At 42.8% G+C, this 14365-nt stretch overlaps 1 protein-coding gene across 2 annotated transcripts in view; it reads left to right on the top strand.

Annotated features, from left to right (window-relative positions):
• Nucleotides 1-322: 322 nt before the first annotated feature.
• Nucleotides 323-14365, top strand: part of LOC308092079 (solute carrier family 66 member 2) — a 144261-nt gene continuing 130218 nt past the window's right edge. Inside the window, exons 1-3 of one of the 2 annotated variants that reach the window (XM_080437878.1) lie at nucleotides 323-454; nucleotides 4880-5158; nucleotides 7406-7539. In XM_080437878.1, the coding sequence (XP_080294004.1) occupies nucleotides 4944-5158; nucleotides 7406-7539 (349 nt within the window). In that variant the 5' untranslated portion in view covers nucleotides 323-454; nucleotides 4880-4943. Of the gene's footprint in view, nucleotides 455-559; nucleotides 595-4879; nucleotides 5159-7405; nucleotides 7540-14365 lie in introns of those variants that run through there. The other variant, XM_080437879.1, reaches the window with a different exon arrangement.

The following is a 14365-nucleotide window of genomic DNA, read 5'->3' as shown; positions in this document are numbered from 1 at the left end:
GAAGCGTGAGTTAACATTTGGGTTATTCAGGTAAGCACCTTTTATATATATATATATTTTTTGTGCATATAGGGAGAACTTAAGTACGGGCTTTACTGGTAAAAGTGCAGAACGCACTGGGGGGTCCTAGCCAAGACTATCGTAGATACGAAAGTAAAAGTCAGACTCACTGTCACATCTATGATAGTCTTGATCCAAGGCTAATACAGATACGTGCACCATTCTCCTACTAGCGCGCGCGTGCACGTACCGATGCGTGCACCACTGATCTCCTCCTGAGTCCTGACTCCTGGCAGAGAGAGAGAGAGAGAGAGAGAGAGAGAGAGAGAGAGAGTTGGCGGATTTAAAAGTTGGATCGATCTCTCAGGGTTTTTTCGGAACTTTTTATTTTTGTTGCGTGTTTTTATGATCTATTTATTGCGTCTGACGTCCTGGTTCTGAATGTGAACACAAGGTGAGTTGGACATGAACAATAATAATAATAATAGCCGTATAGTTATAATTAATTATTACGATAACATCTTGAAACGGCATGGGTAACCCTCCCCCATGTCCCATCAGGATGCGGAGTGCAAGCAGGCAAGACAAACACCGGTATTTTGCCAAATTATTACCTTTTATTATGTCTTAGAATAGAGGCTGCTTTATAGTACAAAATCATTTACGTTTTGCCTAAGACTGATCGTTGTATCCCTATATCCGATTGTATTCAAATGTTGTGCATTGCAGACATAGTGCAATATCTTCTCCATATGGCAACTGAGGTTACTGTACTGTAGGTACATTTGATATGTGTGCTATGACAGTATAAATAGACCCAGACATTGTGGTCGCATTGGGTTACATTGTGTTTCATGTGTTACTGCTGCTGCTGTAGTTTCATGCAGCGAAATGTGTAAGCAGTGGTGGGAAGTAACTATAAAGTACATTTACTCAAGTACTGTACTGTACAATTTTGAGGTATTTGTACTTTACTGGAGTATTTAAGTTTGTTTAAATACTTTTACTTCTACTCCACTACATCTCAGAGGCAAATATTGTACTTCTTACTCCACTACAAGTATTTGAAAACTTTAGTTACTACTTTTGTAGATTTTGATTATTATTACGAAAACATACATTAACCACTTCAGCCCTATATGCATATTGGCCATTTGAAAATAGCAGATCTACAAGCTCACAATGCGTCGTGATGCGACACATTGTGAGCTTGTGGATCTGCTATTTTCAAAAGATTTGTATACATTTCAAAACTTGTGAAATGGGACATTCTGCATACTGAGTACTTTCTACTTTTGGTACTTTTTAAGTACATTTTGATACCAATTATTTTGTACTTTTACTCAAGTACATTTTGAATTCCGGACTTTTACTTGTAACAGAGTATTTCTACATTGCAGTATGGATACTTTTACCTACAAACATTTAGTACTTCTTCCACCACTGTGTAAGTTATAAGTTCAGACATGTTGACATAGCACTGCCTGGCCCCTCTAAGCTATGTTTTGCTTTATGCTTGCATAACTGCTTGTTCAGTAACCAGAACTATCTGACACATCCAAACAAGGTGAGTCAGTCTACTGTACTCACTGTAGTGTAACTGGGGATTTAACAAGACAGAGAGGGAGTGCCAGCTTATAAAGTATCTCAGTAATGTTCAACTTTAAGAAACTTGTAAAAAAAGAAGATGTAGAAAGTAAAAGTCCTGTTACTTGAGTACACAAGTATTAACATGAAAATGTAATTAAAGTGCCAAAGTAAAAGTATTCACATGTCTAAAAGTTTGTCAAACCTTTTTGAAAATAGCAGACCTACAAGCTCACAATGCCTGGCATAGTGAGCTTGTAGATCTGCTATTTTCCAATAGACAAAGTAAAGGCTTAAATGGTTAATGTGTGTTTTGTATTAATAATCTAAATCTGCAAATGAACTTGTATCTAAAGTTTTCAAATACTTGTATTGGAGTAAAAAGTACAATGTGGAGCAGAGATATAAAAATGGACATACTAAAGTACCTCAAAAGTGTACTCAAGTACAGTACTTGAGTAAATGTACTTAGTTACTTTCCACCACTGATTACGAATGAGCCTCTGATAAAAGTTCCACAGAACTGATCGAGGCTCAAAAAGACAATAACTGCCTCTTGACTCTGAAATGAATGTCACAGAAGTGTTAGTATTAACAGAATCACATGTCCTGCTGCTATAACCTTCACCTGGTTTCAACCAGTTTATCATGTAGGATACTCTACTGTATGTTGTTGCTGTCAGGCAAAAACCTCTTATCTCCATATTTTAACTTTTTGTGTTTTTTCGTAAATTAATGCCCTACTTAATCATGCTACAGCGTCAGACAAAAGTATTAAAAATAGCAGATCTACAAGCTCGAAACGTGGCGTTTTGAGCTTGTAGATCTGCTATTTTTTATACTTTTGAATTTCAATCCTGAAAAGTAACCGTTTTGGCCATATGAGGTGTTTTCACCCGACAGAGACGATATGCTTGATGCAACCTTTCCCTGTTGGAAATATTGTCATCTTATGCAGCTGACTTATGCAGAGCAGCAGATGTCAAAAGGGTAATAAGACACTGCTCATCTTCTCGCTGACTCTCTCTCTCTCTCTCGCTCTTCACTTGGATGGAGGGTTTCATATCAGGAGTCTGTTGGTGACTCTGATATGCTGCTATATGCCAGAGCATTATCAACACACATCATGTGTGTGCTTTAAGCACGTATTAAGGGGTATTTCATTTCAGCCACTTAAAGTAAACCCTTTATTCTTACTAAAGCGGACCTGAGTTAATAATGAATTGCATTTGTATGCGCTTTTCCAAGTGCTCAAAGCGCTTTACAATGGTTCATTCATTCATACAGGGGGGGGACATTGGGAGGTACTTAGCCTCGATCTCTAGGCTTTTATTGTTTAGTTTTGCTAAAAAATAAAAGCCTGGCCCAGCCCGTCGGTGTACTCGGTATGAGGAAGTGTTTCACTTCCCAACCAACCAGAGTGCAGTGGGCGTCGCTCGTAATGTTGCGTTAACGGGGCGGGGGTTGACGGACAGATCGGTGAACCAATGGGATCAGGCGCAGTCTCTCGCCGGCTCTATACACCCGCCCCTCTATACACGAAATCAGGAGCGTTGGGGCAGTCTAGGAGGTACTGTACCATGTCAGCTTTTTTCCGTCTACACCTTAATCTCTCCGCCAAAAATAGCCGATCTACAAGCGCACAACACGTCGTGCTGTGACGCGTTGTGAGCTTGTAGATCGGCTATGTTTGGCGAATGTTCTCCCAGAATGGGGCATGCTGGGGTTCAAGTGGTTAAAACACTTCTCGGGTCATTTTGACATCTTCTCACACAGTTTGTAAGTTGCAAGGTGTAAGTCTAAAATATTGACTCAAGCAACTTAAAACTGTCTGGGGTGCACATGTTAAAATGACAACAGAAGTGTTTTAAAGTGAAATACTCCTTTAAACCCTAGTTGACCAGGGCCCTCCAGGGCTCTAGGTCTGACGGCTAGTATTTCCTTCTACACCTACAAGCTCACAACATGCTGCGTTGCAATGTGGTCTGGGCTTGTATAGATCTGCAATTTTCACAGAATGTTTTCCCCAGAATAGGGAGAAGTGTTCAAGCGGTTAAAAGTTTCCCTTAGAGGAAGTTAGCCGAAGCTGTGTACTTATCACTTCAGAATGGACCTTTCTTCAAATAATATTTTGTTCAGTTTGCTTTTGTTCTTTTACCAGACTGACCAAACATGTAGGGGAAAAGAGGAGTTCAGCATTCAAACTGGTAGCCAAGACTGTTCGCATTTTTGACAACCTGTTTACAAAGTCATTCGCAATAGAAAGGCGGTTTAACACAGTTGAAATACTTTTCAGCTGTTGGTCACCTCTCGTCAGTTATTACACAACTATTACCACAATAATTCCTGTTTCACTATGTCTAATCACTCACTGCATGCAAAACAGAACTATGTAGGTCACATACAGTAGTGTTTTGTTTACATAGCAGAGAGCCTGCTCTCGCAGGAAGCCACACATATCCAGGAAAGGAAGGTGTGATCCGTCTGTTGATTACTGCTGGGACATAATGTGGCGTGACATTTCCAGAGATTTATATGAGAATAAAATGAAGGAAAGTAGTTTTTTATCGGACCACCATTCAAAATGAGACAGAAGTTGTAGTTCTACAGAGCCAGAGCTGAAAGGAAAGTGGAATAACGGCTAACAATAACAATTATGTACCCCTTTGTCACTGCTATGGTCAGATACCCGCTCTGTGCCACACAGATAACAGTATCAAGGAAGAGTCAGCGGAGCGAGTGTCGTTCCTACCCCAAATTCCACAATGACTAGTTGTGTGTGTGTGTGTGTGTGTGTGTGTGTGTGTGTGTGTGTGTGTGTGTGTGTGTGTGTGTGTGTGTGTGTGTGTGTGTGTGTGTGTGTGTGTGTGTGTGTGTGTGTGTGTGTGTGTGTGTGTTATGGACAGAGTGGTGATGTCCTCTTGATTCTCATCTTAAAGGCCAGTCCACAGTCCAGACCAATGCAACTCCTTGCAACAAAACCGTTTTAGAGACCGTTGCAGCGGTCTGGACTGACCAGTTGCAGACCGGTGCCATTTGGGGATAATGGTTGCAAGGAGTTGCATTGGTGTGGACTGGCCTTTAGATCACTCCTTATTGGCCGTTCACACAGTGGCCATTTTGCTCTTACGACGCGTTTCCCACCCCCTGAGTGTGACGTAAGAGCAAAAACCCCCGGCGTGTGAATATGTTAATTCCTAATCGACACGTCATACCGTAAAACACCTCTTAGTCTCAGTGACTCTTAAAAAAAAGCCTTTGAATTGAATTGACTCTTCCGTTCTGTCCCCAGTTGCGAGTCGACCCCCCCACCCTCCACCGTTTCTCCTCAACATCCCTGAGTCTCCGTGTGTGTGATGGACGCAGAAGGAGTGGGCCTGCCGGAGGAGGAGGAGACAGAGGTTTCCTGGATGCTGATGTCATGGCTTGCGTCTTGCATCATGGTGTTCGGGGGGTCCGTGCCGTACCTGCCCCAGTACCAGGAGATCCAGAGGAGCGGCAACACTGAGGGCTTCTCCACCAGGGTGTGCCTGGTGCTGCTGGTAGCCAACATACTGCGCATCTTCTTCTGGTGAGCTCACAAGTAAAGCAATCACACATAGGGTTACATTTCTCTGTCGCCACAACTGATTTCAGTCATTTGCATTCCATGCTACAGTATGTCTTTTCTCTTGGCTAAACTCTTGGCTTTCTCTAAAGGTTAATTTGGTTAAAAGAGTAAAGAGAGTAGAGTCGAGTCGAGCCAGTTCCTTCTTTGCAGGGGAAAAGTGCTGTTAGTCTAGTTAACCACATGAACCCTAGCATCCCCTTTCTGGGTAGAGTTCTAAAATTCTGCCGAAAATGTTTGTTAATTAGTCGGGTCGAACCTCGTGAATGAATGAATGAATAAATAAATAACATCTATTACCCCCAAAAAATACATTTCAACTGACCCTAGCGGCGGAATGGTAAGGCAGACGGAAATGACAGTGGATGCGTTGGATGCTGCTCAAATTGAACTTTACTCAGGTTTCTAGTTCGTCTCCGTCCGACCTTCCTAGCCCGTGTTATGAAAAAATTACTGGCGAAAATGGCCAGAACTCAAACAACGAGTGGCTGTTTTCAAGATGTTTTGGCCATTATCTCTGGAACTGAAGGTCCAATCTGCTCAGTTCAAAGCTTGTTAAATGCGTGACTTTGAGGACATTAAGCATAGAAAGACCGGGCATTATGGTAAATGTTCGGGCCGGGCCCAGTAAGGGCCCAGTTAGGGCCGAGCCTTAATTTTCAGGCCCGTTGAGAACTCTAATTCTGGGGCAAACATTTGGCAAAGAGATTTGGAATAGAGGGGAAAAGGGAGTGGACCAAGTATAGAGCCCTGAGGGACCACGGTCAACTACTGTAGGTATAGGGTTTAAGTGGTTAATAAGCTTTCTTTCTTTCTTTCTTTCTTTCTTTCTTTCTTTCTTTCTCTTTTTGGAGCACAGTGCACTCATACTCCATATCTCCGTTTAAGTTGGATGGTGAAACGGTAATGGAATCACAGAATGAAATGAGATGATAGAATGCACCCATCTAGCCTGGCTCAGAGCCACCACAGTGAGACTTCTTCTAAAATGGTTTTACACTGTGGAGAGCATAAGGTCATTTTTATGAATGGGACAAAGGGAGAGGACATTTAATAGATTCGGTATTGAATCACACGGTGGAATATTCTGTGATTAAATGCATAAGCCTGGAAATACTCATAGGCCATGTGTCACATCATTGATAGCCGATAAGGAGGGATAGAATAAAATAGAATAGGACTCGATTTCAGAGTCATCAACATGTCCGTACACAGACAAACGTGTCCGTGGCAAGACTTGTCCATGTCTGTGGCACATTTTGAATTTTGGTTATAATGTGTAAAAACATCGTAAATATTCACAATAATTTTTTTAAAGAATTTGTTTGAATGATTTTGGTGTCCCGTAAAGTGTCGGGATGACATGCTCATTAAAGGAGAATACCGGACAAATTAAGTGTTGTCTTTGATGTCTCGTTACTCACCTATTGACGTGAAAAGTGGCGTTCTTTTTTTCCATCGATTCCCCTGTCGTCATTTTTTAAACCCCCTCCGTTGTCATAATGGGAGCGCGTGGGTTAGGGAGATTCGTCTATTATAACCGATGCAAAGTTGTTTTTTTCTCTACTGCTAGTCATTGTGGAGTCTCATGATAGTCAAACATGAGAGTAGCTAGCCTGAGAGGCTAGCGCTACTGCCGAACGATTTAACACTGGATGCTTGTTTCTTTCCAGAACCTGGCAACTCTCATGCCCATAATGTGACTAATGGGGGCCAGAGCGGGCCCTTCTGTTCTAACCGTCTTGAATTAGCACTCACGTCACAGATGTGTTTCATTGTGAGCTTATAGATCGTTTATTGACTCAGTGTTTGTGGCACTAGTGTTCATGCAGACGTCCATTAGTTTACATTAAGGGCTAGTCATTTGGGTTTCTGGTAAAATTATTGACCAGTTATTTTGTATGTCCGTGACAAAAATAAAATATTGATCAAAATGTCCATCACAAGCAAGCATGGTGATGACCCCTGATTGCGCTTCCTATTTCTTTGTAATCTTGGTACCCAGTGTTTGATTGCATAGGCTGGCAAGTGAGTTGCAACTTGCTGATGCCTATACAGTAGATCCACAGATACAGTAGATTAAACTGTTCCTCGTTTTGCTGGGGACTCCAGGAAACCCCCTCAAAGACCCCTGGGGGTCCCCGGACCCCACTTTGAGAACCTCCGTGCTAATTTGCATCCGCTTGCTTCTTTTTGACTGGTTCCCTGCAGGATTGGGAAGCAGTTTGAGCTGACCCTGCTCTTCCAGAGCGTGGTGATGATCCTCACCATGTTCGCCATGCTCCACCTGTGTTGCGCCGTCCAGAACACCAACCGGGTCAGCACCAAGCAGCACAGACTCTCAGGTAAGCTGCAGCACTGTCACAGAAGTTTGCACAGTACTACGATGCAAGAGTGCGGTCGAGCCAACACCCACTCGGGACTCCTGAATCGCTGCCCTCCACACCCTCCTGTCTTAGCATCAGGGTCTTGAGCTCTACAGTGTTGTTAGCGCCGCTGTCGCGCCGCAGTGCATCTACGTAGGTGGTGCGCTTCTTGCCTGGCTTTCCCCTGGGTTGGCTCCTACAGTGTCAGTTGGCTTGCCGCTAGTTCCGGGTGCCTGACGCAGTGCCCTACCAGCCTTCTCTCTCTGACTTTGTCTGTGACCCGTGGTAGGTCCCCCGTAAAGCAGTGGTTCTCAACCAGTGGTCCGGGGACCATCAGTGGTCCTTGAGGGGTTTCCAGGCGGTCCCAAGCTAAATGATGGAGAGTTGGAAACCAAATGGACGCTTATAGATCTTTAACTCTTAAGAACGTAAAATGAAAATGGACCCTTACGGGTCCATTTGGTTTCATTTTATGCTCTCAAGAGTTAAATTATTGTTAAACAATTAAACAATTGTTAAGAATTGTTCTTTTGATCAACGTTGGCATGTTGTCTCCTGTGGTCAATACAGCATGGAATTCTTATCCAACGACAACAAAATGTTCTGGATCTGAGTCTAAATCTCATCAAAGTGTGGTCCGTGGCTCAAATGCCGAATAAATAGTGGACCTTGATATGAAAAGGGTTGAAAACCACTGCCGTATAGAGGACCTCATTTCTGATGTGGTCCGTCAATGTGCCGTTTGTGCCATTCATAGCATTCTTGTGTAGACTCCATCCAGGACCCTTTCCGTTGTGCTGTGAGAGTCCAAGTTTAAGCAAGTTTTGTGATGGTACTAAGATCCTCGTAGAGTATCAAGTAGTAGTAATTTGTTGACTCGCACTGTCTGTGTTGCTGATAATGAGCCTGGCCACAAACATGTCTGGTTCTAGTTTCAGTTCCTACTTCTTGCCAAAAGAGGGCGCCAATGGAAAGGCTATAATAGTGAGGCTTCTGTCTTCTCTTGAGCTTATGACTTTGATCAGTACCTCTCCTCAGTTTGCACAGAAGGCTTTGGCCTACATCAGTGGTTCTCAAGGTGGGCTGTGGGGACCACCAGTGGTCCTTGAGGGGGTTCCAGGGGGGCCCCAGCAAAAGTAGTTCATATAGCATCAAAGTCAGTTTAACCACCTTGACCCCTATATACATCAGCTATTAGACAATGGTCTATCTACAAGCTCACAACGTGTCGCGATGTGATGCGTTGTGAACTTGCAGATCTGTTCATTTCAAATAAATCTTGAAAAGTGTGAAAAATTATTAAACAAACTATTTTTAAGATGGGGGTCTGCGGACAAATACATATTCATTTGGTTTTTTTTACATGAAAAGGTTTGAGAACCACTGGCCTAGATGTTACATGAAGCCATGAAGGGTAATGAAATGAATGAGGACTGGTATTGATGGATTTATTAAGATTAGTGTGAATGTGTGAGGCAAAGCAGAAAAGTCCTGTACATATATCACCCACGGATGTCATATATAAGAGCCTATACTGAACACTGAGGGCGATTTTTTTGTGTGTGTGCGTGTGCGTGTGTGTGTGTGTGTGTGTGTGTGTGTGTCATTGGGGAATTTATCCATCATAGAGACAGGAATTGTTATTAATTCAACAAACATCAAGAGTCCAAGAGCATGTGTGTGTCTGTGCAAATGCTCTGGTATTTGTGTGTGTGTGTGCATGCGTGTGTGTGTGTGTGTGTGCGTGCACGCACATATCACCTCTCGCGTCAGCAACAGGAAACATATCCAAGTTCATTTTCAGGGTCAGTCTTTACAGCGTAGATTTATGGGTAATTGTCTTTTTGATAGAGGCTCAGGTTGATTGCCTCCGCAAATGGGCCGGCGGAAATTTAATCTAAGTTTAGGCTACTTTTTTTTATGGGAAACTAGACTATAGAATGAGGCTTGATAATGGAATGCTATAATACCCTGAATAGAATGTGTTATAGTAGACATCAATTGTGATAACAGCTTAATTTGTATCATTAAATGATAATGTCTGGAGGCAGGCTCAACTTGTGCTGAGATGATTCATGCTGTTTTTCATCAGGGTCGATCGGTTTACACCACTATGGTCCGGTTTGGGTGTTAGGAGCAGCTTGGCCTCTAGGGGGTGGTAGTGGGGCTTTTAATGTGTTGTTGCTGTGAAAAGTGAGCGCTAGCATGGACGTTTTCCATGGCCTGCACCTTTTTTTGTTTTGTTGCATTGGTTATTAGGGCTGCAACAGTTATTTGAACTAATCGATTTAATTGATTTTGAAAAATTTTCGCGAATTTAATAAAACAAAATACATAAATAAAACCTCGTTTTATTAAATTTAGCGTTTTGAATGCATTGAATTAGTGTTGTGACTATTAAATTATATGCAATTATTAACAGTATTACATTTGTTATTTGCCTGCGTTTTGACTGTTTGCTGCATAGGCAGCACACTCCGGAGTTAACGTAACAGTGCAGTGTTTGTTGCGTACTGTGTACTATCAACCCAGTACGAGCACTCTATCACACTAGGCAGCCGCTCTCTGAAGTGCAAACCTGAGCTCCGGTTTCACAGACAGGATGAGGGGGGGGGGGGGCTCAGGAAAGGGACACAAATAGATCTGAACACCCTGTGTCGTCCCCAGTGTTTTGTCTGTCCCTCCCACTGTCCGTCCGTCCATCCATCTCTCTCTCTCTCTCTCTCTCTCTCTCTCTCTCTCTCTCTCTCTCTCTCTCTCTCTCTCTCTCTCTCTCTCTCTCTCTCCATCCATCAACACCAATCATTCCTTTCAATACCCTTCATGGCTTCATCATGTAATCTATCTAGGCCAGTGGTTATCGAACAGTTTTTCATGTCAAGGACCCCCAAATTGATATTGTGAACGCAGACCCCCATCTGAAAAGATTTTGTGCCAGAGACCCCCAGAGCAGAAGATGTGTGAACATTTTATTTTCTTAATTATATTGGATGATCGCGAGTATTATATCTATTTCTTTTTTACAAAAATAGCAGATCTACAAGCTCACAATGCGTCGCTACTTGTGGTTAAAGTGATTTTTATGCTATATTTACTAGTTTGGCTGGGGACCCCCTGGAACCCCCTCAAGGACCCCGCTTTGAGAACCACTGCTTAAACAGAGCGAGTGCCATTTGTATATCAGTGAATTATGTCATGTAATTTTGTGTGTCCGCTGCAGCCACTAAATGACATCCACTATATTGTGCATCCATACATCCATTATTCATATCTGTAAATGTTGTATGCCATGCCTCATAGCCATGTTGACATTTTGGTAGAATCCTGGGCTGTATAGCCACCTGGGCGTGATATAATAAAGCAATAACTCAGTCCAGGGCATGGTATGTTGTCAAATATATCATTGCTCAGGGATAGCCTGCATAAACCATTTATCAATCTTTGTGAAGCTCTGCCTGCCTGTCATCCTTTACTGTTTCTGACACTGTCTGGCATAGCAATGTCACAACACTTTATTGACCCCAACCGTTGACGCTGTTTGAAGATTTAAAACTACACCTTTTTTTCCTGACACAGTCATCAAAGCATTTGTCTGCCCCCATTTAATTTGCCTAAAGGCAGTTGGCATTCGCTTCAATTATTATTTTCATTATTTTCTTTCAAGTTCACCAATATCATCTGGTGATGATACACAGCTCTGCACGTCGTCCTTTTAAAGCTTGATTTATACTTTGTGGTATGATGTGATCCAAAATAGCTCCAAGCCCAAGCCCACGCTTGTACGTATATCGCAGAATAGGTTCTGGATTGCAGCTTTAAGCATAAAAGCATAAACATATCCTTTTGGAAATCATGCCATAACTACACAATGGCATGCTGTTACATAGAGGCGTCAAGGTTTGTTTCTAGCTTTGACTCCACTGGCAATGTTTCTGCCCTTTGATCACAATACCATGGGAGGGGTTTTACATCTGTCCTGTGTCATTAGCTAGCATGTCCTCCATTTGTAACATTCTAAAGATAGACGATCACCTGGGCATTATGTTATCCAACCAAGAGCAGGTGTAGCAGCACGCACCAGCCGTACACAAGGACTGATGCACCACCTGGCTCCCAGGTTGGTTAAGGCACAGGTTCTCAACGTCCACCAGTGGTCCAAATGGACCATTACGGGTCTGTAACTCCAAGAGAGTATACAATGGGTTATCTCTGGGACCCCAATCTACACTGTAAAATCCACAGTGTCACTTTAGCTGTTAGGGGTTGTCTTTCTCAGGGACACTTGATTCCGTGACATTCCGATTCCCAGATCGCCTCAATCGCGTTTGTCATCATAGATTTGTGTCCATGTTTGACGCATCCACAGTGATGTCTCTTGTGGTGAAAGCGTGCTAATTGGTCAACCACTACCGTCCCAAGGGCTGATTTCAGTTATCACCCTCTGTGTCCTTTTTATTAATCCCCTCATCAAATAAAGGGCAAATAAAGGCTGCGGATGTGATATAAATATGTATAACTGTATGACAATGAGCCGACAGTGAAAGACAGTTGTCCTTTAAAGGTTTAGCAACAGGCTATAATGCACCATGGTCTCCAAAAGAACATGATCGTTTGTATTGTGGCATGAATTAAATGATGGAGAATAGCTCATTAGCTAGAGCTGCAAAGTAAAATCTGGGTAAATTTTTAGAGTCACATTAATTCTGGAGTTTATTGTGTGTACAACGGGGCACATACATTTTCCGCATAATGGGTCTCCCCGATGTGAGCTGACTCAGTGACTTTGCAGTGACTTCCATTGACTGCCCCTGGGCTCCACATTAACAGTCCTGGCCCTGTGATACTGGGTGAAAAGGATACGAGGGGGAAAAGGGTCGCGAAACAGTGCGTCCAAATGTGAATAGGACCTCAGGCTAACTTTCATTTCATGGTTGCTAACATGAATTCTGGTAGAGGTAACTTTGAATAAAAAGACAAGTGTTGACAGATGTTGAGGAAGTATCTGGAAGCTTGGAGCATCATTTGAAATGATTGATTGTGGCGTGTCCGAGACTAACTGAGTGTTATGAGATGTCTACTGAATATCTGTAATGGTGTAACAACGCCCTCTACTGTTTAGGCAAGGAAATAAAAAGCCAAAGTTTATTTGTGTGACACGTATCAACAACAATGCAATTCAAACACGAAGTGTGCAAAAGAAAACCATAGTGTGTGTGTGTGTGTGTGTGTGTGTGTGTGTGTGTGTACGGATATACAAAATTTACTACCTTAACCTGTATAAACCCCTCCGCACAGGGTACTGTTTAATCCGGATTGTCAGTGAAAACCACTCAACCACACTACAAATAAACCCAATAAATAACAACCTTGTCTTTTTGTCATTTATTTACCAAACACACTCATACACATACAAACACACTTCTACCTAAACTGTGCACAGTATATTATACGACCAGCCCGTGTACTCCACACACGAGGCGTTAGTATATAGCCTGGGTTAGCTAGCTAGCAGCAAGCAATGGCGATTGTAGCAATGGCAGGTTATTTTACTGTAAGCACAGAAACAAACAAACAAACACAAACATCAATAACAGAACACATTACAGACCGTATAACCCACTCATATGAACATAATAATAGTACTCTACATCACAATTATACACATTTATAACATATTAGCGTCTCTGCTCACCAATGAACCGTCCGGCTTCTTAAACAGCAAACAACGCACTGAGGGACGTAACAGACGCGCCTGCGCATAAAGGACTGGTGACGTACTTCCAGAGTCCTATTAAAATATTCCCTCCCAAGGGCGGCTTTTGAGCGTCCTACCTCTAAAACCCAGTCGAAACATGAACACATTACTAATCAATAAATCACCTCTAAATCCCCTTAAAATATACAAAATACTCTCCCGTCCCATAACCGCAAGAAAAGATTGTAAACTTATAAAACAGATAAATAATAAAGGTAAAATGTAATAACTCCTGACAACCACTAGGGAGACCTATCCACCTACAAATAACCTATAAATCACCTCGACCTGTAAACAGGTGAAATATAATTCTAAAACTATATAAAAAATAGCATAAAACCTAACACCTCCCACTTGGGCTATAGGTTTAGCAAACCGAAGAGGCCACACATAACCTCGTAAGTCCTCGAACAATAAACACACACATCAATAAACATGCTCTTGAGCTGCACCTCAAAATTTAAAGCCAACCGTATGAAGGCACTCAAAGAAGAAGACGTTTACTTTTATGAAGCAAATATATTTTACTTTTAACATCTAGGAGGTCGGCACCACCGCCTTGCCCCTCACTGAGTGCTGGTTTACCCTCTAACCACTCAGCCGCCTCAAGGAATACCCACTAGGTCAAATGAAAACGAAATACACACACAATTATCCAGTCCTTATGGGTATTCTCACTGAGGACTTCCCAACTTATTGTTGGTCTTCAAATGGGATGAGAACCACCAGCCTCCGCACGTCTCTGTGGAGGATGGTGGATGGCCACGACACCCCGTCTTTCCTCATCTGGAACCAGCTGATGGCCAGACTCGGACGAGTCTGCACTTTCACGTCCCGGATGACTCCCTGGCCATCGAAGATGGACTGCCCGAAGTCGACAGAAAGGGTAGGTGGAAATCCAAACCCTGGGTACCTCCCATGGGTCCCACCCGGCCCAACAGCAACGAGTTGGGTGTAATAATGTCCACTGAGTCTTCCAGGACTCTGGCCCTGGCTCCGATCGGCCTCTTATTTGAGAGATTTGTAGGACCGCCGCCTCACGCTCCTTGC

Source organism: Gymnoscopelus braueri (genome assembly GCF_963280865.1).
Source record: "Gymnoscopelus braueri genome assembly, chromosome: 9".
Lineage (NCBI taxonomy): Eukaryota > Metazoa > Chordata > Actinopteri > Myctophiformes > Myctophidae > Gymnoscopelus > Gymnoscopelus braueri.
The sequence above is the reverse complement of the archived record's forward strand: the minus strand, read 5'-3'. Positions and strand labels throughout refer to the sequence as shown.